The 22055-nt window shown below is 55.9% G+C and overlaps 1 protein-coding gene across 3 annotated transcripts in view; it reads right to left on the bottom strand.

Moving 5' to 3' along the window:
• Positions 1–10745: 10745 nt before the first annotated feature.
• The window catches only part of GRK6 (G protein-coupled receptor kinase 6), a 32098-nt gene continuing 20788 nt past the window's right edge, over positions 10746–22055 (bottom strand). For 2 of the 3 annotated variants that reach the window (XM_039484767.1, XM_039484769.1), the window contains 7 exons: positions 20674–20711; positions 20403–20492; positions 17172–17380; positions 16387–16524; positions 15926–16063; positions 15502–15636; positions 10746–12516 (listed from right to left, as the gene is read on the bottom strand). In XM_039484767.1, coding sequence (XP_039340701.1) covers positions 12466–12516; positions 15502–15636; positions 15926–16063; positions 16387–16524; positions 17172–17380; positions 20403–20492; positions 20674–20711 — 799 coding nt within the window. In that variant the 3' untranslated portion in view covers positions 10746–12465. The other variant, XM_039484768.1, reaches the window with a different exon arrangement.

The following is a 22055-nucleotide window of genomic DNA, read 5'->3' as shown; positions in this document are numbered from 1 at the left end:
AGAGGATTCTGGGGTCTTCGGCGGTGGGGGCCCCCCTTCGGCGGTAAGTCAGCGGCGGGGGGGGGGGTCCTTCCGTTCCGGGACCCGCCGACAAAGTGCCCCAAAGCCCCACCGCGGGGACCCCCCGCCGCCGAATTACTGCCAAAGACCCGGCTGCACTCCGGCGGGGGGGTCCCGCTTCGGCGGTAATTTGGCGGCGGGGGGGTCCTGCTGTCCCGGAGCGGAAGGACCCCCCCGGCCAGCGAAGACCGGGAGCGGAGAAGCTCCGGGGACCCAGGCCCCGCGAGAGTTTTCCGGGGCCCCCTGAGCGAGTGAAAGACCCCGCTCCAGGGGCCTCGAAAAACTCTCGTGGGGGCCCCTGCGGGGCCTGGGGCAAATTGCCCCTCTTGCCCCCCCGCTCTGGGCGGCCCTGCCTCTGGCAGGGCCCCGGGAGTGAGCAGGGACAGGCCAATCAGCGCCCGGTAATTTAAACAGCCTCTGGCCCCCGTGGGACTCACATGCCAGAGGCGTTACCCCCAGGCAAGAGAGATGCCCCACCCCCCCGGGGCAAGGCAGCAGCAATGGGCCTGCACGGATGGTGGTAGAGGGGGCTCAGGGAGTCGAGGGGCAGAGACTTGGGAAGGGGGCTCGCCCCAAAGAGCCTACGAGTTCTCTAGCCAGCCGGTGAGGTCCCACTGCCCAGCCTGCGGCCCCACAGACACAGGGGCTGGCACTCACCAGCCAATGGGCCCAGCGGCTTGGCACTGCCTGACACATGCCCAGCCCGTGAGCCTGAGCCTGTGTTCTGAGATGCTTGCGCTGGCCCAGGGACGGAGTGGGGCCAGCTTGGTCTCCCCGTGCTGGGGCTGGCTCGAGCAGCCCCACCTTGTGTCCTTGCTGCCTGTGTGTGACCCTCTCGGTCCAGCCCCATTGGGGACCAGCTGTGGTGCAGGGCTGCCCTGCAGCAGGGGTATTCTCCAGGAGGCCTCATCTCTCTGCCAGCTGCCCCAGTGCCCCTGCCTCACTGGTGTCAGACATGGAGACTGCCCCACAAGTCCCCCCTCAGTCACAATCAGCTGGCTGAGGCTCCCAGCCCCAGGCTCCCTTGGACTCAGGCCAGAGCTTTTAACCAGCCCAGCGGCAGAGCCCTCCAGCCCCAAGCCATTACAGCTGCCTGGCTGTTCCCTTCCTACATCAGCCCCTTGCTACTCCCATGTCGGTTGGCCTGTCTGTAAGATATCAACCCCCCGCCCTCCCCTTGCCAGGCCAGAGCGGCTGGCCTCAAGTCAGCCCAGGAGCTGTAGTGTAAGTTCCATGGTTGCTCAGGAAGGGCCAAGAACTGACCCCGTCCTCCCAGAGTGACTGTCCGTCCCCTCCATGCTGTTCCCTCCAGGACCTTCCACTCCAAATTGCATTGGCCTGGGCTGCTGCCGTGTTGTACTGCAGGTGGCCGCCCTCTGCTCCCGGACCAGGGGAGCTGCCTGGGGTCATGCCCCAGCAGTTACTGTGGTGTCTCTCCAGGCGGACTCTCTGGCTGGTACTGTGACTTACAGGAACCATTAGAATATTTCTGAGGGCAGGGGCATAGGACAGGTCGTGCAGGGCAAGGGGCTGGAGGCATTTGGGACAACAGTGAGTGCCTGCCTCTCTCTTCTTCAGGCCAGAGGGGAGGAGCAGGTCCCATGGCTGGGTATTGGCAGATGCATTATTGGGGGGGAGGGGGCAGGCGAGCCCTTCCTCTGACTCACCTCCTTTGGGAACCAGGCCTTGCCCCCTGGAATGGGAATCACGCTGCCACTTCCAAGGCCTGGGCCGTGGGAGAGCAGCATATTGGATTGGCACATGCCTCGGCCAGAGCTGGATTTCCCCTTCCCCTGAAGAGAGCCTGGCTCAAGTCAGGGGGACACGGGGCCCATTGCCAGCAGCAGCTCCTGCCGTCCTTGTTCCTAGGCTCAGTCCTGACTGCCTAGCTGCTGCAGCCAGCTCTCTCTGCAACAGCAGCTCCACTGCTCTGAAACCCACCAGCCCAAGCAGGGCTCCAGGGCCCTCCTCCACAGCACTGCTCTGGCTCTCGCCTGGCTCTCCCTCACTAGCACGGGGAATTTGGCTGCTGAGATGGAATCTCAGAGCGGTCTCCCCTGCTGGAGCCCAGCCTGGCCCAGCTGCAAGGCTGCCAGCGAGCGGAGTTTTCCTGGAGCTGCAGCATGGTCCAGCCAGCAGTGATGCAAGGTGGGAGGAACTCACTGCCTCTGTTCCAGGCAGGGTTAGTCACCTACTCCCAGGCCGCTCTGGGCTGGTGGGCAAGAGACCAGGGCTACAGCTGGCCAGAACCCTCCAGCGCCAGGCCAAGAACTCGTCCAGCACTGCAAGGCAGAGCGTCAGCACAGAATCCAACTCCCCCAAATAAGCCCAGAAAGTGGAGGGTGGAAAGAGTGAAAAACCTGCTGCCAGCCACACAGTTGGTTGGGGGAGGAGCTGTTATCCTAGCAACAGCTGAGAGCGTCACTCACCCCTGAAAACTGCTTTGCTATGTTGCCTCCCTGGCTTATGGCAGGGAAAGGGGGGTGCAGCGGGTATGTGAAGGCAGAACCACCCTGGGTGCCCAGGCCAGCCTCGGAGGAGTCACGTGCTCACTATTCTAGCTGAACTGGCCTAGGGTCCAGCCCCCTGCACCCGGTGAGCTCACCCCAGGCTCTGCCCCCTGGAGGTGAGGAAAACCCTTTCCTCCCTCTGCTGATGCAGCTTAGAGCCTGCTAGCTCTGAGAGATGCCCCGTACTCCAGGTTTTACAGGGGTGGCTAGCAGGGATTCAGCTGCTATAGAAGCCTGGGCCCCCCCAGCACCACCCCACTAGGACTAGCTCATGTACAGGCTCCGGCCCGCTGCTCCTAGTGCTCAGCTCAGCCATGAACACTCAGGCTGCCCAAACTCATTGGCCAGGCAACCCTGCTCCTCTCAGCCGGGCAGCAGCCTGCAAGGGCCTGAGACCGGGGCAGCCCTGCTCCCAGATTGAACCCACGTGGCTTTTCCCAAGGAGCCAGAGATGGGGTGGAGAACCAGCCCCAGCCATGGCTTGGCATCGTCTCAGCTGCCAGCCACAACGGGGCGCGTAGCCCGAGGCCACGCAGAGACCCCATTTGGGCTGGACAGCTGTTGGGGAAGGCGGCTGTGAGGGGGCAGGGCCCCTCCTGCAGGACTGGGGGATTTGGTTCTTCAGGCTGCAGCAGAGATTTTAGCCGAAGATGCTCCTTTTCCTGGCGAGAAAGCACTACCTTTGCCTGTTCCCATGGCAACGGTTCCCAAGATAACAAACGGCGCTTGCCGTTCTCAGGCATGTGCAGCTGTGACAGACAGGGACCGAGCAGAGCAGCAAGAGGACCCTGCAGAGGGCCAGCACCAGCTAGCAGCAGGCAGAGGGTCCATCCCCTCCCCAGCCAGACCCAGTACCACCTAAGCAAGACACATCAGGCCGCAAGCAGCACCAGCCTCCTGAGCCTTCCCGTGGGTGGCCTGTTTCCCCCACTCCCAGCCACAGCCAAGGGAATGGGGCCAGCCCAGCGCAAGCTCTGCCAGGACACCTGCCATGCAGGTGCTGCTCTTGCAAACTCTGGAAAGAGAAGAAATTCCAGCTTAGAACCCACATACGCAAGGGTCAAAGCACATCTCCCCTGACCCCACAGCGCTGGAGCAAGATACAGCCACACCAGGCTGGGGGCTGCAGGCAGCTTTATGGGCAGAGCAATGGCCCCTGCCACAGCAGGTATGACTATGTGAGGTGTTACAGCCACGGTGCACTCCGAGGAGGCAGAGTGGGCCGCTCAGTTCGGAATACCTTAAAGACAGCCTTGTTCCCAGAATGCATCAAGAAGAAATGGCCTCATGGGCTTTGCCATCTGTCTAAAGCAGGGCACCACGCACCAGGGCATCCAGGTGCCAACAAGTGAGTAGTAGGTCTGCATACGAGGGAAAGGGAGGCAATTGAGAGGTGTCCTCCTGTGGCTGGAAGAGTTTGACAGTAATGAGTTCCACAGTAAAATACAAAGGGAAGGGTCCCTGTCAACCAGCATATTTCACAAAAGACAACAGGCATTCCTCAGGGGCTTGGTTAAAAAAAGCCCCTCCACCGTGGTTGAAAAGAAATCAGCCAGGGCTGGGGGGGGGGGGGGGAGGGAGAATGGGATGTGACTCTAAGCAGATTTGGATGGGATTAGATTTCACTAGATGCCTAAAAACCAAAAAAGTCTCAACTGAGACAGAAAAGAAAGAAAGAAAGAAAATCTGGCTTATAGGGAAAGTGAAAGCAGCTATAGAAACAACCCGCAATCTCTAACAAAGGGGAGAAAGGGGAAGTGGAGGGTAATGAATACAGATCAGCCGCTAGGAACTGCAGGAAGTTGAGAAGAGAATCAAAAGGACACAAGGCAAAAATCTAAGGCCAGCAGCGTTACGGTCAATAAGGAGTTTGTAAAGTATATTAGGAACAAAATGACGAAAATCCGAACACTGGGATTGGTCCATGGTGGAATTGTCAATAATGATGCAGTAAAGACGTGTTCAATACATACTGCTGGTCTATAGTGGAGGGGGAAGCAGATGATATAGCCATCTAACTGAAAGGTCTCAACATATAATTGTAAACAGGGAATCATCATTATTAAATGCACAACTGCCACCAATTGCGATGCAACAGAAACATAGGGAGGCCAATACAGCACCCCCAGGAGCCCTTTGATGGCCTGAAAAGCAAAAAGAAATCCTACAAAATGTGGAAACATGGGCAAATTGCTAAGGAGGAGTACTAAAGGATAGCAGAAGCATATAGGGGAAAAGAATCAGAAAGGCTAAGGTACAAAATGAGTTACACCTAGCCAAGAACATAAAAGGCAATAAGAAGAGGTTCTTTAAATACATTAGGAGCAAGAGAAAGACAAAGCATAGGTCCCTTACTTAGTGGGGAAGCACTATAACAGATAACTTTAGGAAGGCTGCAGCGTTTAATGCCTATTGTGATTCAGTCCACTAAAAAGGTTAATTGTCCTGAGTACCGTATCTGGTCGCCATAAACGACGACAAGGGGGAATGCAAGCCAAACTAGGGAAAGAACACATTACAGACGGTTTAGAATACTTACGGAGCTAGCCAGGCCTAGACTCTTTAGGCTGGGGTGAGGTGCTCAGCCCACATCTTGAGAGAGAGAAGATGAGGGCAGCGTGGAAGACTGACTGCTGGACAAGGAGACAATCAAAACAAATCAGGATGCAGGCTTCCCTCAGCCATGCAGGGACTATCGGGACAACCCTGGCTTTGTCTTGCCTGATCTTGTTCCTCACTTTTAGAATCAGAAATATTGGGGGAAACGTGTAATACAGACCCTTCGGCCAAGGAAGGAGAAATGCATCTTCCAAAGACTGAAGGCCTAGGCCCCCTGGAACGGAACAGATGACACTTCCTGTTTGTGGCTGAGTCAAACAGATCCACCTCAGGACATTCCCACATTCAAATGAGTCGTCTAGGGTCTGTGTGTGTGTGTGTGGGGGGGGGTCCAGCTCCCATTCTCTGTCCTGGAGAAGCATCTGCTGTGAATGTCGGTGTGGTGGTGTGGGCTTCAGGAATGCACATTGCTGAAACGTGAACACGATGGTCTATGCACCCATTCCATAACTGTATTGCTTCAGCAGCCAGAGGGGATCGATCCCGTGACACCCTGCCAGTTGATGTGAAACACACATGCCACATTGGCAAGATCTTGCCAGACTTCCCTCTGACGAGAGGGAGAAAGTGGAGACAGGCATTTCTGACTGCAGCTTGATGTGGAGACTGATCCCTTGAGGTGATGGATGTTATGGGTTTGGTTAAACGTGTTTAAAAGCAGGGGGTGTAACCAGCACCCTTCATTGGAAACGACCTGCAGCGCACAGAACGGGCTAACCACTTGGGTCAGCAAGGAGGAGGTCGCCTGCTGTCACCCACGGGGAAGTGCTCGCTGGCAGATAGGCACCATTTAGGGTCGATTCCGTTATTGGTCCCTCAGTGAAGCATTTCCAAGAGTTTTCAGATTTTTGTTTTTAAATGTAACTGCAACTTAGAAGCCCAGGGCTTTTAGGTGTAACTAAGGACAAGGAGTTCTTGGCAAAGAGTAATTTGCAACCATGTTTCAAAGTTTTTATTGGGGAATTTCCTTAAAAAAAAAAAATTGCCAAGAAAACCAGTGCTGCTCTCAGCAGATAGCGAGTAATTTCCTGTATGGAAAGGGGCTCTAGGTGTCACATTTGGTAGCCAAACGCTTCCTCTCTCCTTTGCTATTACTGCTGAACAACAATTTGGAAATTGGGTCTTGAACTCTTCTTAAAATTCACAGAGCACAGCCTCCGCCTGGCAGAGCTCAGTGAGGCTGCGAGGAGCCTGGAGATTTGCACATGCTCCCAAGTTGCTAGCAAGTAGCTCCAAAAATTAAACTGCCCAGCCTTTCAATACTGGCATCTCACCAACCACCTAGTCCCACTCCTCCACCTTGAATGCAACAGCACGGAGCCAGGAGCCAGAGGTGCCATTACCACGCTGAGTTATGAGAGAGGATATTAAAAAGTCACATCTCCCCCAAACTCTTCTTCCTTCCCTGTGCTGTAGCCACACAGCCTTGCTCACTTCAAAATCTCTCTGCTTGCAGGAGCCCCCTCAAAAAACCCACCCCGCAGCAGGCAGGATCTGTTGTGAAGTTACAGGGCACCTGGCATGGGTAGATCCATGCTCTAATAATGGAGTCACTCAGCCCATTCCCATGGGAACAGCCTCAAACTCTGGCTTCAGCACTGAAAACCTGCTGCCCCCCCCCCCCTCAGGCATAACACAGGCCTGGAAACAGGAGTTTTGCTGCTTACAGCCCTAAACAGAAAACCCGAATCCTTTGCATGTGATGTCACACCCATCCCCCCAGCATCCCAGGTGACATCAGAACCAGAATGGCGGCTTGCGATTGGAACGCAACAGCGGGTGAAGTTGTCAGAGAAGAACGCGGCGCTCCCTGCCAACAGCCAGAAAAGGGGCATGCCATGGTGCCCGAGGCATGCAGGGTCCTGCCCCCGGAGGGGCACCATGTGAGGCACAAAGCAAGTGGGGGGCAGCCTCTGGCACTTGTCCACCCCAGGTTATCATCAGGTGACAGTGGGGGCAGACTGTTCTCCCCAGGCAGGTGCCGTTCCTCCACAGGCTCACGTCAACTACTCTGACCTGGCCTGGTGACGCCCCCCTACTGGAAACCCCACCCCCAACCCATGGACGGCAGAACCAGCCTTGGAGCTGGCTACTGACTCCAGGGCCAGCTCTCAGTAACATCTGAAGGGGGGGAGCTGGGACTCTGCCTGCCCTGCCCTGCCCTCCACACACAGAAGTTCCCCATGTGCCCAGGCAGCTCTCTCAGCCACTTCATCACAGCCTGGAGTGGGGCTAGGACCCACCCACAGTGCCTATTTCTCCTAAGGAATAGAGGGTTTGATCTCCAGCAAACAGAGGGGAGAGACACGGCTCCCACCATCAGCGTGCCCTGTAGTGGGAGGGCAGCGGCTATGGGGCTTGTTCCAGCACCTAGGAACAGTGCTTTTAGCCAGTGGTTCCAAGTAGGAGCCTAGTAACACCCTGAGGGGGCACACACTGGAGCAGTGGCTAGCAGAATATGCTTGTGGCTCATTCCAAGTGTCCGGAATCCAACTAGAAAAGGGACCAATGCAGCCCACTCCAGCTGGCCGTGCAAAACTGATTTAACTTACCCCTCCCACCCCCTTAAAACACACCCAACATGCCCCAGCCCCCTGCTGTCACACCAGCCTGCAGCATGTGCAGCACAAACATGCTGGGGAGGAAAGCAACACTAGAATGGCTCCAGCAATTACTAAAGTGCTGCAACAAATCCTGGCCCTAGTACACAACCCCCCATAGGCCACAGCTTGGCAGGGCAAGTGGCTCCTGCTAGGAGCCACTAAAGGGACACCAAGTATCTGGCTGACAAGCCCCAATGCCTGCGCCAGCACCACAGGAGGAGTGAAACACCGTTGTTCACAGCCTCAGCGTTTCCTTGGTGTACCTGACAGCACTTTGGTCGAGCCGGGTCTGCGCTTCCCCCTGCACATGGGGCTGCCACAGCAATGGGGTGTGGACAACCAGCTTCTAAATGTAGGAAAATGCAACATTAAACCCACAAACTTCAGCAGTTGTGGAGGGAGGGGATGCACTGAGGGCAGGAGGGATTAAAGAGCAAGTGGATGTGGGGAGTGTAAAGGCTGGTGGGAGGCAGAGGGGGCAATGCACAGAGGGCAGAATGAGAGCACCCTGCACAGGCCCTGGAACTGCTTTTCAAACTCATTTGCTGACCCTGACTAGCACTGCAGCTGATGGAGGCCTAGCCTGTGCCTAATCCCAGCTCCAGCACGTTGAGAGGGGCTGGAGCACATCAGATAGCAGAGGTGGGTGTTACAGCTGAGCATCCACAAGGGCACTGATTCAGAGCAAACCCTGGTACACAGCCACCCTCCCCTGCTAGAGATATACCCATCTCCTAGAACTGGAAGGGACCTTGACAGTCATGGAGTCCAGCCCCCTGCCTTCACTAGCAGGACCAAGTACTGATTTTGCCCCAGTTCCCTAAATGGCCCCCTCAAGGATTGAACTCACAACTCTGGGTTTAGCAGGCCAATGCTCAAACCACTGAGCTACCCAGGCTGCAGGACACAGGTTATATTCCCTTTTCTAGTGCCTCAGCAGGAGCGTGCCTTCAGTTTCCAGCACAGGGGCAAGTCCCCCTTCAGCCAGGCAGTACTAGCACCCAGCCATTCCCACTGTCCAGATGGAGCCAGTTCAGCAGCAGAATTTGACTGGGGCTATTGGAAGGGGTTCTCAGGGAGAAACACTTTCTCTGCCTGGGTGCCAGTGTGCAAGACCCTTCTCTGCCCCAGGAATAGGAGAGTATCTGCACAGCCAGTTTCCATGTGGTTTTGGGCCCTGTGCTGAGGGTAAGCCAGCCGCTGTGTCTCCCTCCACAACCCCAGGGAAGCCAGTCCCACATACCCCTCTGGCGATCAAGCCGCTACCCCCTTTCAGCAGAGTGCCCAACACTCCCTACTGGTTGGACGGGGCTAAGCACCTGAGATCCCCGCATGCAGCTCAGACAAGCTGGCTGGGAGCACCCAAAAACCAGTCCCAAGGCCCCCAGTGAGGAGAAGTTGCAGATGAGCTGCTAGAGATTGATTCACCGGATGGAGGAAGAAGGGATCCTGCAGTTTGGGATTGGCATCACCCAATGCACAGAGCTTGGGCAGTGTGGGAGCCAGGCCCCACCGGCAGAGTTACTCTCAGGATTCCTGGGGAGCATGGGTGCAGCAGGGAGACGAACATGACTGGCAGGTGGATATTCAGGCCTGTCTGCAAAGGCCTCTACTTTAAGAATTTAGGTGTATTCTTATCACTTAGCTAGTTATAGAGATATAAAAGAATCAAAAATCACTGTCTGTGTAATGGCCTTCTCTTACTGTGACAGTGCAAGGCCTGGTTCTTCAGCTAAGCAGCAGAGGCCAGCCATAAACTGGGAAGTGTATGGTCACATCCTCACATTCCAAACTAGTCATATTGAAATAAGGCAGTCTGGGGCTGTTAGGAAGGTGATTCCATCTATCACCTCCAGAGAAAGGGAAGAGCCTAGAAGATGTAAAAGGAAATTTAGTTTGATAGTTTTCTGTCTGGCAAGAACTCACTTATCAATAGACACAGCTGGGAAACCCTTCTGTCTACACAGATATAGTTGTGAAATCCTCACTTCTGTATTGTTTTGCATGTTTATTTGCATGGTCTCTACCTGGTTCTGTGATTGTTTCTGTCTGCTGTATAATTAATTTTGCTGGGTGTAAACTAATTAAGGTGGTGGGATATAATTGGGTAGCTAATCATGTTACAATACGTTAGGATTGGTTAGGTAAATTTTAGTAGAATGATTGGTTAAGGTATAGCTAAGAATATTACTATATAAATTAGGGGCAAATAGGAAGTAAGTTGGGATTCGAAAATAAGGAAAAGGAACTTGGATTTAAGCTTGCTGGAAGTTCACCCCAATAAACATCAAATTGTTTGCGCCTTCGGGTCTTGTTGCTCTCTGTTCACGCGAGAAGGACCAGGGAAGGGTGAGAGTGAAGGAATAAGCTCTCTAACACCAGGGGAGGCCTCTCAGTGTTCACAGCAGAAGCCTCATCCAGGCCTGCGGAAGGGCAAAATTTAGAGGAGTCACCCTGGCCCAGGAGAGGCAAGTCCTTTCACTCCTCTGCATGCCCATGGCTCAGCTGGCAGCCTAGAACCCAGTGGCTTGGCTGGGCTGATCCTGGGCAGACATGGCAAACCCATGGGAAAAAATGCAGAAATTGGGCTTGTTTTGGGCTTAATTGGCTTGTGAGTTGCGTGTTGACTAGTTTTTGGCTTGTAGCTTGTTGCAGCTTGGTGCTTCTTTATTGTGATTGGCTCATGGCAAGCAGGGGAGAGAGTCAGGGGTGGACAGCTGGCCCATCACAGGCCCAGACTGCACCCCAGGGATCTAGTCACATACAGTCTTGGGGTTCTTAGGGATTAGCAGTTTTGGCCTTGTTTTGAAAGGGGAGTAGCTGGATTTTTGGCTTGTTGTGAAAGTCAGGGAGCTAATTTACTGTTCCTGGGCAGAGCAGCACAGGTCTCCCTGAGCAGGTTTGTGTCCCAGGCTGCTAGGCAGAGACGGCAGGAGAAGGAGGAGGCAGCGGGCAGTGTGTTGTGCTCACTGTATTCACCTCTGCACAGCAGCAACAGACATGACAGAACTTACATTAAACAAAAAGGTTAAAAATTCTTTAAATATTCCCACCATCAGTGCAATGCAAGCAAATGATACCACAGGTCTGACCGGGGAGCAGCCAGCCCAGTGCACGGGGAAGAGTCCCGCTATCGCTGGGAACACGTGTGCACTGTACAGGACATGAGCAAATGGATGGACCCGAGAGCATGGCCGAGGGCTGAAGCAGCCTCATAGGGCCATGCAAGGCTCCAGCTGGGACCTGAGCCCCTCTCTCTTGATTCCCCTGAAGGCACAAGATTTCCAGATGCTGCCAGCTGCTGAATGGAAGAGATTCCCATGGAGAAAGTGTGAGGTGCACTCAGCCTTTGGCACAGGTCCCTGGGGCTCAGCAGCCAGCTGGGCCCAGCCTGGAGGTGGGGTGCCTGAGTGGGGCCGTTCCGAACAGGACGGAGCTGCAGGCACTACAGCTGGACACAGGCAGCACATTCCTATGGAGGCTGCACAAAGCGAAAGCTATGAGGGTAACACACGTTGGGCACTCATGGCCTGTGCCAGCCCCCGCAGTGAGCTGGACTCCGGCTGCAGCTCCTCCAGGGGACTACCCAAGCTGTGCGTGACGGCTCTCAGCAGCAGCCAGGGCAGATGGTCGGTTATCCCACACCCCATGCAGAATCCAGAAGCTGGCCTGGCTTGCAGCTATTTGGGAAAGGCCATATCCCGCCTGGCTGCAGAGAGCGGTGGAGGCTGAACTGCAGCCTCAAACAGCCGAGGTGATCCTGGCTGCCAGCAGAGGGTCCAGAGGCAGTGAGTGCCAGGGTGGGCAAGGAGGAAAGGTGCCCAGCAGGGAAAAGGGGGTGAGGCAAAGCATTGACTGGTCCCACAGCTGGGCTTTTTAGTGGTAAATGCTTTGGCATGGTGCTTTCCTGTGCCCAAAGGGCTGTGGGAATGTGTGCACAATGGACCTCCCCTCTAGCCTGTGCTGCAGGAGACAGCAGCTGCACGCCCCCAGGAGGACAAGCTGCCTCGGGAGCAGTCCCAGAGGGTCCTAGGGAAGATGCTTTAGACACGTTAAGGTGCCAGAAGTGGCCAAGGGGCCCCTGACCAAGGCTTCAAGGGACGAGCAGGCACAGCAGCTCCCCCACTGTGGGAACGCTGTGCCCAGAGTCCATGGCAGGGGGAGGAATAATGCAGAAGGACCCCCTCCCCCGAGAAATTAAAAACCTCTGCACGATATATCATACATACAGACCTATATAAATATATCAAACCTGGGGCTTGCGAGACTGGCCAGATACTGGAATGTGTCACTGGACCTGCTCCTGCCAGCTCCCGCCCTGGCAGCCCCACCATGCGCTGGGGGATCCCTCCCTTCCCGGTGGAGGGGAGCAGCAGCGGCAGACGAGCAATCCCAAGCAGCAGATTCGGAAGCATCCAGGTCTTCCCAGCCACGTGCTTTCCCCAAGCACAGCGAGGCCCTGCTGCAGTGTTCCCCGGTGTGGGGCTTGCTGCTCACAGCCCAGAGCATCTTTCTGGGTCTGTACATCGAGTGTCTCAAAATAGAAATGTGCAAAACTGTAAACAAATCCCATGTGGCAGGGCAGCTGCTACCTTGTCCATCAGGCTGGCGTGCTGCACGGCTGGGTGCCTGGGAGAGGCAAGAGGGTCCAGGCCCGGAGAACAGGCTGGGCTCTACAGCCGGCTGGGCTCTTCCTCACTGTCGCTGCAGTTTCCACAACAGTCCTGAAGTCAGAAGGGCAACAAGAGGGAGGAGAGGGAGAGAGGAGCACAGCAAGCAGAGGGTGAGCACGGTACAAAACAACACCCCCCAGCTGCCCTGAGCAGGGCGGGACCCCCGCCTGCGAGAGAAGGGACTCGGAGCCGGGGAAGAGAGCTAACACCCGTGGGAGGGGAACAGACAGGGGAGTCCTTCCAGCAGGACCCTCTCCCAGGGGACATGCCCTTGAGTGGAGGAACAATCCTATACTGGCCGGCTCAGCGGCCTGAGGTGGGACCTCACTGGCCTTGCCCAGACTGAAAACCATTGAGGTGCAGAAGAGACACAGAAGCCAGCTCACGTCTGACCCAATGTCTGCACCCCACACAGCACAGGTACCCTGGATCACTGGGGGCCAACCAGCCGCCGGCTCCCTCAGCAGGGAGAGGGCAGGGATCTGGGCAAGGTAGCTCTCCGAGCCCAATCACAATCAATCCTCGTGCCCTCAGTACATACAGACCTATACAAATATACCAAACCCTACAGAGCACCTGGCCTGGCGAGACTCAGAGCCCAGGATGGAGGTCAGGGTTCAGCAGGAGCCTTTGGCTTCCTGGAGCCCCTCGCTGGGAGCAGGGCCCACAGCAGTGGTAATGCAGGGAAGCTTTGACTGAGCGGACAGCAGTGGCAAAGCCCCCTCACACTGGGGCGAGGCAGCGAGAGTGCAGGGAAGCAGGGTTAGTGGCTCACGGGGTGATTAACACACACAAGCAGCATCTGCTCTGCTGGGGTGGGGAGGGTGGGGGTTAGGCACTGAAGGACAAGACTCCTCTTCCCCAGGTCTTGCCATGTCCGCAGGTGAGTCTAGGCCACCAGGTATTTCCCTGAGCAGAGCAGCCAGGAGAGGGGCTGCTCACCTCTGGAAAGAGAAAAGAGGTGGCATGAGAGGCCGGTGAGTCACAACCGGGCAGGGCCCCATGTTTGCTGCAGCTCCCGCCCCTCTGCCAGGGACAGGGAGCTGCAGGCACTCCCAGGCCCCAGAGCTGGTTCAGAGCACTCCTGTGCCAGGACAGTGGGGTAGGTGGCGCTGGCTGGAGGCTCTCCTGGAACAGCCATGCTGAGAGCCTCCAAGGGGAAAGCAGGAACCAGCAGAGGAGGGAGCTCGGAATGGGTCTGGGCCAGGCTGCTCTGACGTGCACTCGTGTTCACACAGCTGCTAGGCAGGAGCTCAGGGGCAGAGCATGGGCTCTGCCCATCCCTGGATACAAACAGAGAACATGCACAGGGGCGAGTCTGCAGTGGTTCTGTCCCCACTGTCACCTGAGAGCTGTGCGCCAAGCAGCATATCCCTGCTCCAGGCTGAGCCATGCTGGGAATCCCGGGAACGCTGGGGACACTCAGGAGTCTGCGCACTGAGTCCTTCTGCCTGGGATAGGGGCACACACCTCAACTCCCCCCCCCCCCCCAAACTACACAGATAGATCTGACCCAGACACTTCTTCCTTCCCTCCCCAAGCCAGCTGCTTCAGGCCCTGGGCACCTCTGTCAGTGACGTTCCCTTCCCAGCTCCAACCCATTCCAGATCAGCTCCCTGACCCGCCACCCCCCGGCCCTGCACAACACCCACTTCAAGTTTCTTGTCCTCACTCATCCAGGCCTTGCCCACCTCTGCTCCTCCATGTCCATCTGGCCTTCTCCCGTGTCATCCCCCTTGTCAGGTTTGCTACCTTGCCCCCTTCCGCTTGCTCCTCTCCACCGCCCCCTTCTGCACGGGACACCCTCCCTGAGCTGGTCTGCAAGGCCCTGCCCCCCCACTCCTGTTGCAATGCCAACACAGGCAGGAGAGGAGATTGGGCATTCCAGTGCAGGTAGAAACATCCACCGTCCCTAGGACTCCGGGGCGCCATGCCCCAGCCCCCCCCGGCGTGTGTTCCAGACCAGACTGAGCTCTTCAGGGCAGCGTCCTTATCTCCCTGGCAGCACCCAGCATAATGGGGCCCATGCGCAGCCTCTGGGGACTACCGCCACATGCAGGGTAAGAGCTAACAAAGGGGGTGGTGGAGAGGGAGTTTGTCGGCCTCCAGCACAGCATAGGTAGCATCCTGCAGACAGGCTGGAGCTGCACAGGGAGGGCGTGTGCACCTCCAGCAGAAGCCCGACAATCGCCCACCCTCTGGAGGGATGCAGGCTCTTGTTGATCTACTCTGAGAGCAGAGATGCATGCAGGGGCCTGAGTCCAGTTCCCCCCTCCAGGGGTTCGAGTGGCTGTGTCCGCACGAGCAGATCTGAACTAGGGCCTCACGTGAGCTGAACTGCACTGACCTAGGGCTTGGAGATCACTTGGCAACAGTGCAGTTGGCTGCAGCTGGCATTTCCTTTTCGGAGGGCTAGGCGCACAGGATCGTGCGAGGACTGGAGGTACAGAGCCGCCTCTTGCAGAGGGAAGCGACAAGTCTCTACGCTACAGACACACATTGTTCTCAGACCAAGAAGCATGGCTCCAGTGGGAAACATGGGGCTCAGGAGAAGAGATGGGTCTGGACCCCTGCCAGACCAGGTCACCATTTCCTGGGAGCTACCCTAGCAAGATGCAAGCCCAATCAGCCCAGCACGAGCCGGGGTGATCAGGAAGTCTGCAGGAGTACAATTCCCCCCTCCCCATCAGGCCATGTGCTACAGGGATGTCTGTGCAGAGATGTCAGGGCTGGTAACTCCCGAGGGGGACAAAGCTCCATCAACTGCAGGCCTGAAAATCCAGGGAAAGGAGTGCGCACGGCAGGCACCGGCAGACAGGGCAGAGGACTCCAGCCCATAGGGAACCTGGCAGGGAGGCTCTCAGCTGCCCTGGAAACCAGCCCACTCATGCTGGTGACCACGTGTGGGACATTGCTCCTCTGGTGCCCCCTAGTGTCTGGCTCCTGCCATTGATTCTGCTGGGCGGGGGAGGGGGTGGATGTGCTGGCCGTCGCAGTGCAGAGGGGCGGTGGGCCCGCGCCCCACCCAGGGGTTACCTGTCTGCTGAAGAGGCGCTGCAGCAAGCCCTTTTTGGGCTGTGGAGAAGGCTGTCCTTTCCAGTCCAGGTCAGGGGGCACTGCGCCATCCAGGCTAAAGACATTCAGCTCCTTGAAACACTCGCTCTCAATCATCTAGGAGAGAAAGGAGATGACTGCAGCCTGAGACACTCACCCACCTGCCCCAGCAGACAGGATCCTGGGTGCTGGACCCCGCTGACCGGAACAGCCCAGAAAAGCCCCTACCCACCCACCCCCCTCAAGGCTGATCATGCAGGGCACAAGACACTGCCAGTCACTGCACGGAGGAGCAGGGTCACTGGGCTCTGGGGCCTTCTCCAAGGCCCAGACCTAGTCAAGTGCTGTGCTATGGGAGGCAGCCCCCCCTGCAGTGCAGATGCCCTATGTGCGTGAGCCCCCCTACCTCGTTCTGCCACGGGATGGGCACACTCCCTGTAGCAAACTTCTGGTAGAAGTCATTGTCTGTGGGCTCCAGCTCCACTCCCTTCACCGTGGAGAACTGCTCAATGTCCAGCACGTCCTTGCAGTAGATGGCCTGGGGCTGGGAGAGAAGTGGAGGCAGCGGTCACAAAGCAGCATAGCTGAGCCCCAAGGGCCCTGCCAGAACTCCCACCATTTGCCAGGCAGTTCCCTTCTCACCTACCCCACTCATTCCAACAGCTCCCCTCACGTTGGGGAGGCCAGGGCAGCTGCTCCAGAAACATCCCAACCACAGCGGGGAGCAGAGAGACCACCCTGTTAGTAAGTAGCTACCGGGCCCCTGCACACCTGGGATAAGATCCTCACAAATGGGACAGAGAGGTAATGGGGAGCAGAGCTCCCCACAGGGCCACGGCCTCTGATCTGCCCAGGAATGACACTTACGTCTGGTTTGAAGGGGGGGTCCAGCATGCCTGCTTCCAGCCTCTTGAAGTTCAGGTGTCTGAAAAGAGGATGCTCCTTCACTTCCTGGGCTCCAGCTCCTCGACACCCCAGCCGCTCCCCAGGGTCTTTGCACAGCAGCTGCAACACAGTGCAGCACGGTGAGAACTGCAGGCAGAGGGCAGGACCCCACAGGGGCTGGGGAGGAAGACACTGGAACAGCAGCACTTAGCTAGGCTAGGTTGGGCTTTTGAATGACCTCCCAGAGGGCAGGATCTCCAGCCAGGCACGTGCTAGGGCGAGTCAGTGCACCCTGCAGCCACCCGACATGCCTTGTTTTTGGATGCCAGGGTGCAACTCCCCCCACCCCCCGCCAAGTTCAGGCAGCAGGCTGTGCCTGCAACCTGATCCCCAGCTGACTCAGCTGGAACCAAAGGTACATGAACAGTGTTAGCTGAGCCAAGGACAGCGAGCCTGGACACTACTGCTCTGCCATGTGCAGGGGCAAGGGGGAACTCAGGCATAGGCAGACTTAATTTTCCCCAGGGGCGCTCCACCCAAGGCCCCACTCCCACCATGCCCTCCCCCAAGATGCCACCCCCACTCTGCCTCTTCCTGCACCTGCTCTGCCCCCCTCCCCAAGGCCCCTTCCCACTTCCTGCTCTCTGCCCTCCCCCAAACCCTTCCCCGATCTGCCAAACTGCTGTGGCTGGTGGGTGCTGAGCACCCATTTTTTTTTCCCGTGGGTGCTCCAGCCCTGGAAAACCCATGGACTCAGGCATTGGTACCATGGAGCAGAGGGAGCGAGCGCCAGGCGAGAACTTCTCAGAGTACTCCTCCTGTACATCCTTCACCAGCCGTTCCACCTCCTCCCGCTTGATCTTCTTCTTCCTTTGCTGGAAGGGAGATTGGCCCTCGATCATCTCATAGACAAGGCAGCCCAGAGCCCACCAGTCGGGACTGAACGTGTATCGCTCGTTCTTCACTACTTCGGGAGCTGCAAGGGGGCAGGCAAACGAGTGGAACATGAGGCTGGAACGCAGCACAATGACCCACGAGGGCAACAGGCGAGTCTAGTCTAGTAAGAGATGGGCTGGGATTGGCTCAAGCAGGAGAGCAGGGCAAGGGCTCCTTCCAGGCTGCCAACTTCTAGTCTCCTCCACCTCTTAGCAATTCCCCAGCTTTTCTCCCTGGATCTAGGGCTGCTGCACCCCCTGGCTTGAAGTGGTTTCCATCATATCCAGGGTTCAGTTTGGTTCAATGGCTCGCAGCCCCCCGGGGAAGTCCTGGGGCCACAACTAGGGAGCTGGCTGGCTCTGTGGCACTGGCAGAGTCTGAGAATGAGCAGCGTGGTCGGGGTATGTGGGCACAACCCCAGCCCTGCCTGTGGCTGGAGGACTCTTGGAAAAGATGAATAGCCACTATATGAAAAGCATGATTTTTGTGACCAGTGGAGACCTGTCCAACCTTGAGGCTATGCAACCACAAGTGCCTGGGCATGGTTTTGCTATGGGACACCTGTGATGGGGTGTGCTCAGCATACCTGGGCTGCGTGCATGGGCGGCAGGTAGAATAGGCCAGGGGTTGGTGGCAGAGTTTGGCGACAACGTTTTTGCTTTATTATGCCCCATGCAGGTTCCGGGGCGGCTGAGGAGGCACATACCGCCTGTTCAGCCACCCCGGAACCTGCATGGGGCATATCAAAAGCATCTTCTAACAGACACAGCAAGTTGGGTCCAGGAAGGGGAGGCACGTGGCTTCGGCCAGCCCAGGGCTCTTCCAGCCAAGGCAGGGGAGAGCTCAGGGCTTCTCCGGGTGGGGGAGGGGCTTGTGGCTCTGGCCATGGGTGGCAGGGAGAAACAGGGGGTCTCAGGGCTCTGGCCATGGGGAGGGCGTGGGTGGAGCCGGGGGCTAGCCTCCCCAAAGGGGGGCTCCACCTGCCCGCCATGGCTGCGTGCCACTGCTCAACTGCTATGTTAGTCGCCTTTAGTAGGTGGGACGCTGTATGGAATATGGATGACCACTTATATTAGAAGATACCAATATTATAATATTGCAATGAATCTTGCCAGATAGCCATGTAAGGTCTCAGTGGAAAAGTTATGATTTGCTAAGTATGATAATCGTGTTTATATGTCTGTATCACAAGTTATAAATGCGTGATGTACATGCAACTCAAACCTGTGCTGTGTGTCTGGGTGACACCCCTAGATAACTTGGCACCAGCACTATCCAGCCTGCTGGATGGGCCATCAAGGGCCCTCAGCTGTACAATGAATCCACTGAGAGAAGCCAGGGGCTACACCTATGAGTCAGCAGGACATGTCGGGACAAGGACGTGCCTGTGGACAGGGGACTCCAAGCGCTTTTCCATGCCCATGTGCTGGGAGCTTGTGTCTGGGACAAAGGATGCACAAGCCACATGGCAAAGGATCTAAAAAGGCAGTTGCATCTTCTCCATTGTGTCTTCAATCCTGCTTCTCACCACTGGACTCACTTCTCTACAAACTGAAGCTTTGAACAAAGGACTGACAGACCCATCCAAGCTTTGGGTGTGTTCCAGAGGGACTTTACAAGCCAGCAAACTCACTAAGAACCTGATATATGGGTCATATGTATGTGTCTGATTGCTTCAACCATTTAACAACTCTCTTCTCTTTCCTTTCTTATAAACTTTTAGTTTTAGATACTAAAGGATTGGCTGGCAGCGTGGTATTTTGGGTCAGATCCAAACTAGTATTGATCTGGGAATGTGGCTGGCCCTCTGGGGATCAGAAGAACATTTTGTATAGCGAATAGAGTTTTAAATAGGTCCAGTAAAGTGAGAAGTTATTTGCTGATTAAGAAACAGAGAATGGAATGCAATAAAGGGGGCTGTGTGGTTTCTTCTTTTGGCTTCTTGATAACCAGTGTGGGGGATCAGGAGCAGAGTTTGTGACTGGTTGGTAAATCTAACTACAGTGTTAACCATTGGTTTTGGGAGAATCTGCTCTCCTTGCAACCGGCGCTGACTTTGGCCTTTTCAGTGTGGGCTACCCTAGGCACCTCGGGTCACAGGAGGGATGTAGAACCAGTGCCTGCAGTATTCTGCTCTAAGGTCTCCAGTCTAATGTTCAGTAAGCACGCACACCATCCCCTCACTGTAAACCCTGCTGAGGATACCAGCGCTGTTAAGATCTGTCAGACTCCTAGTTTTGGGCACCCCTGCTTCTGACTCCTGTTTTCACTGGGAGTGTAGGGGAGCTGTGTGCACGAAGCACCATGTCCCTATGGTTACGCAATCCTCAAGGACTGCTAAGATTCTAAATCAGAGATTCCAAGGGTCTTCCAGGGCTCTGTCCATAGACACCTAGCTCAAAAGCACGGCCCCCAGTCCACCCCCCGTCATGGAGCTCTGGCTAGAATGCAGCCCAGGGTGATGAATAGAGTGGCATTGTTTAGGTTCTCAACCAGGGGTACACGTACCCTGGGGCTACGCACAGGTCTTCCAGGGGGTACATCAACTCATCTAGAGATGTGCCCAGTTTTACAACAGGCTACATAAAAAGCAGTAGTGAAGTCAGTACAAACTAACGTTTTATACAGTGACTTGTTTATACCGCTCTACACACTGAAATGTAAGTTTTACATTTACCAATGTAAATGTTTACATTCCAGTGGATTTATTTTACAATGACATGGTAATGAGAAAGCCGGACATTTGTCAGTGACAGTGAGGCTGTGACACGTCTGTATTTCTATGGCTGATTTTGTAAGTGAGCTGTAACTTGGGGGGGTGCAAGACCAATGGGACAGTAGTCTGGAAAGGCTGAGAGCCACTGGTCTAGGCAGTCACTCTAGCCATCTCTTTATGGCCACAGGCAAGCTGTTGGAGGCCACACTCTAGGCAGGGTCTCTATGATCAGGAAAGACATTGTGGGGGGCAGGGCAAACTTTGGAAGAGGGAGGTGGTATACAAATTGAACACGTTTCAAATCAGGGACAAAGTCTCCAGATTGCCTGTTGCAGGAGATACTTACCCATGTAGCCAACTGTCCCCACCCGGCCTTTGATCGTCTGGCCCTCGGGCACGTGCACAGCCAACCCCAGATCTGAGATACGGATGTGACCTGGATACGGGAACAACAGCATTAGGAGCCCAGGAGCCGACGGGCGAGGCCACGGCTGCTGGTGAGCGCAAAGTAGCCCTGATTCACACAAGGAAATGAGAGAGGCACCCACAGTCCAGGCACAGGGCAGAGCACCGCCACACACTCCTGGCTCCTCTCCCACCTGCGGCCCTCGACTCACCATGGTCATCCAGCAAGATGTTCTCTGGCTTCAAGTCCCTAGAATGGGAGAGAGAAGATTCCATTAAACATGCCCTGGAGCAGCAAAATCCTCAGGCCAGCTTGGGACAGTCCTACAGGCGACATCCCACCAGGGCCCTGCCTGCTACTTCAGTCTGACCGTCTGTATAAGCAGTGACGTTATTGACATAAACTGTTACTGTATAGATCATTGTTGCAACAACTGTTATATATTTGCAGCAAATATTGTACAAAGGTTGTGTGAGGTGTTTATAAAAAGGTTATGATTTGCTGGTTATGATTATGCTGTCTGTGTGCATGTATCATTTTGTATTTGAAGTTATAAGTATTGGCTCTAGACTGGCTGTATTTCAAACTTCTGGGTGACACCCCAGACAATGTGGCGTCAGCACTGCCCAGCCTGCTTGATGGCCCATTAAGGACCATCAGCTACACCAGGGGTCGGCAACCTTTCAGCAGTGGTGTGCCGAGTCTTCATGTATACACTCTAATTTAAGGCTTTGCGTGCCGGTAATACATTTTAACGTTTTTTAGAAGGTCTCTCTAAGTCTATAATATAAAACCAAACCACTGTTATGTGTAAAGTAAACAAGGTTTTCAAAATGTTTCAGAAGCTTTATTTAAAATTAAATTAAAATGCAGATCTTAGTTTAGTGTGATCCTTGCCCTTGCTTTTCCTTGCTGAGTTTTCCAGTGTCTGGTGGCGCGTATTTGGATACCAGGGGCCAGCAGTGGGAACCCCAGAGCGTCGGCGGGCTGAGCCGCTCAGCCCGCTGCCACTCTGGGGTTTCCACCACCAGCTCCTACCAGCTGGGGTCCCAGCCTGCTGCCAGCCTGGGGGAAGAAACCCCAGGCCAGCAGCAGGCGCTGAGTGGGACCCCAGCTGGCAGGAGCCAGCGGTGGAAACCGCAGAGCGGTGGCGGGCTGAGCGGCTCAGCCCGCCGACGCTCTGGGGTTTTGGTTGCTGGCTCCTGCCAGCTGGGGTCACAGCCCGCTGCCAGCCTGGGGTTCCTTCCCCCAGGCCAGCAGTGGGTGCTGAGTGGGACCAGCGGCAGGACCCCAGCTGGCAAGGGGCCAGCAGTGGGAACCGCAGAGCGGCAGCGTGCCGAGCGGCTCAGCCCGCCCCGCGTGCCACCAAAAATCGGCTCGCGTGCCGTAGGTTGCTGACCCCTGAGCTACACAATTGACCCACAGAGAGAAGGCAGATACACCTTGTGACTCAACAAGACATACAGGGACATGCCTACGGACAGAACTCTACCGTTTTTTCGTGCCATTTGCTGGGTGGCTTGTGGTTGGAACAAAGAAAGCACAAGCACATGGCAAAAGGACTATAAAAGGCAGCATCATCATCTCCATTTT

The sequence above is a fragment of the Mauremys reevesii genome, linkage group 8, assembly GCF_016161935.1.
Source record: "Mauremys reevesii isolate NIE-2019 linkage group 8, ASM1616193v1, whole genome shotgun sequence".
Lineage (NCBI taxonomy): Eukaryota > Metazoa > Chordata > Testudines > Geoemydidae > Mauremys > Mauremys reevesii.
This window is presented reverse-complemented; position numbering and strand designations above follow the sequence as displayed.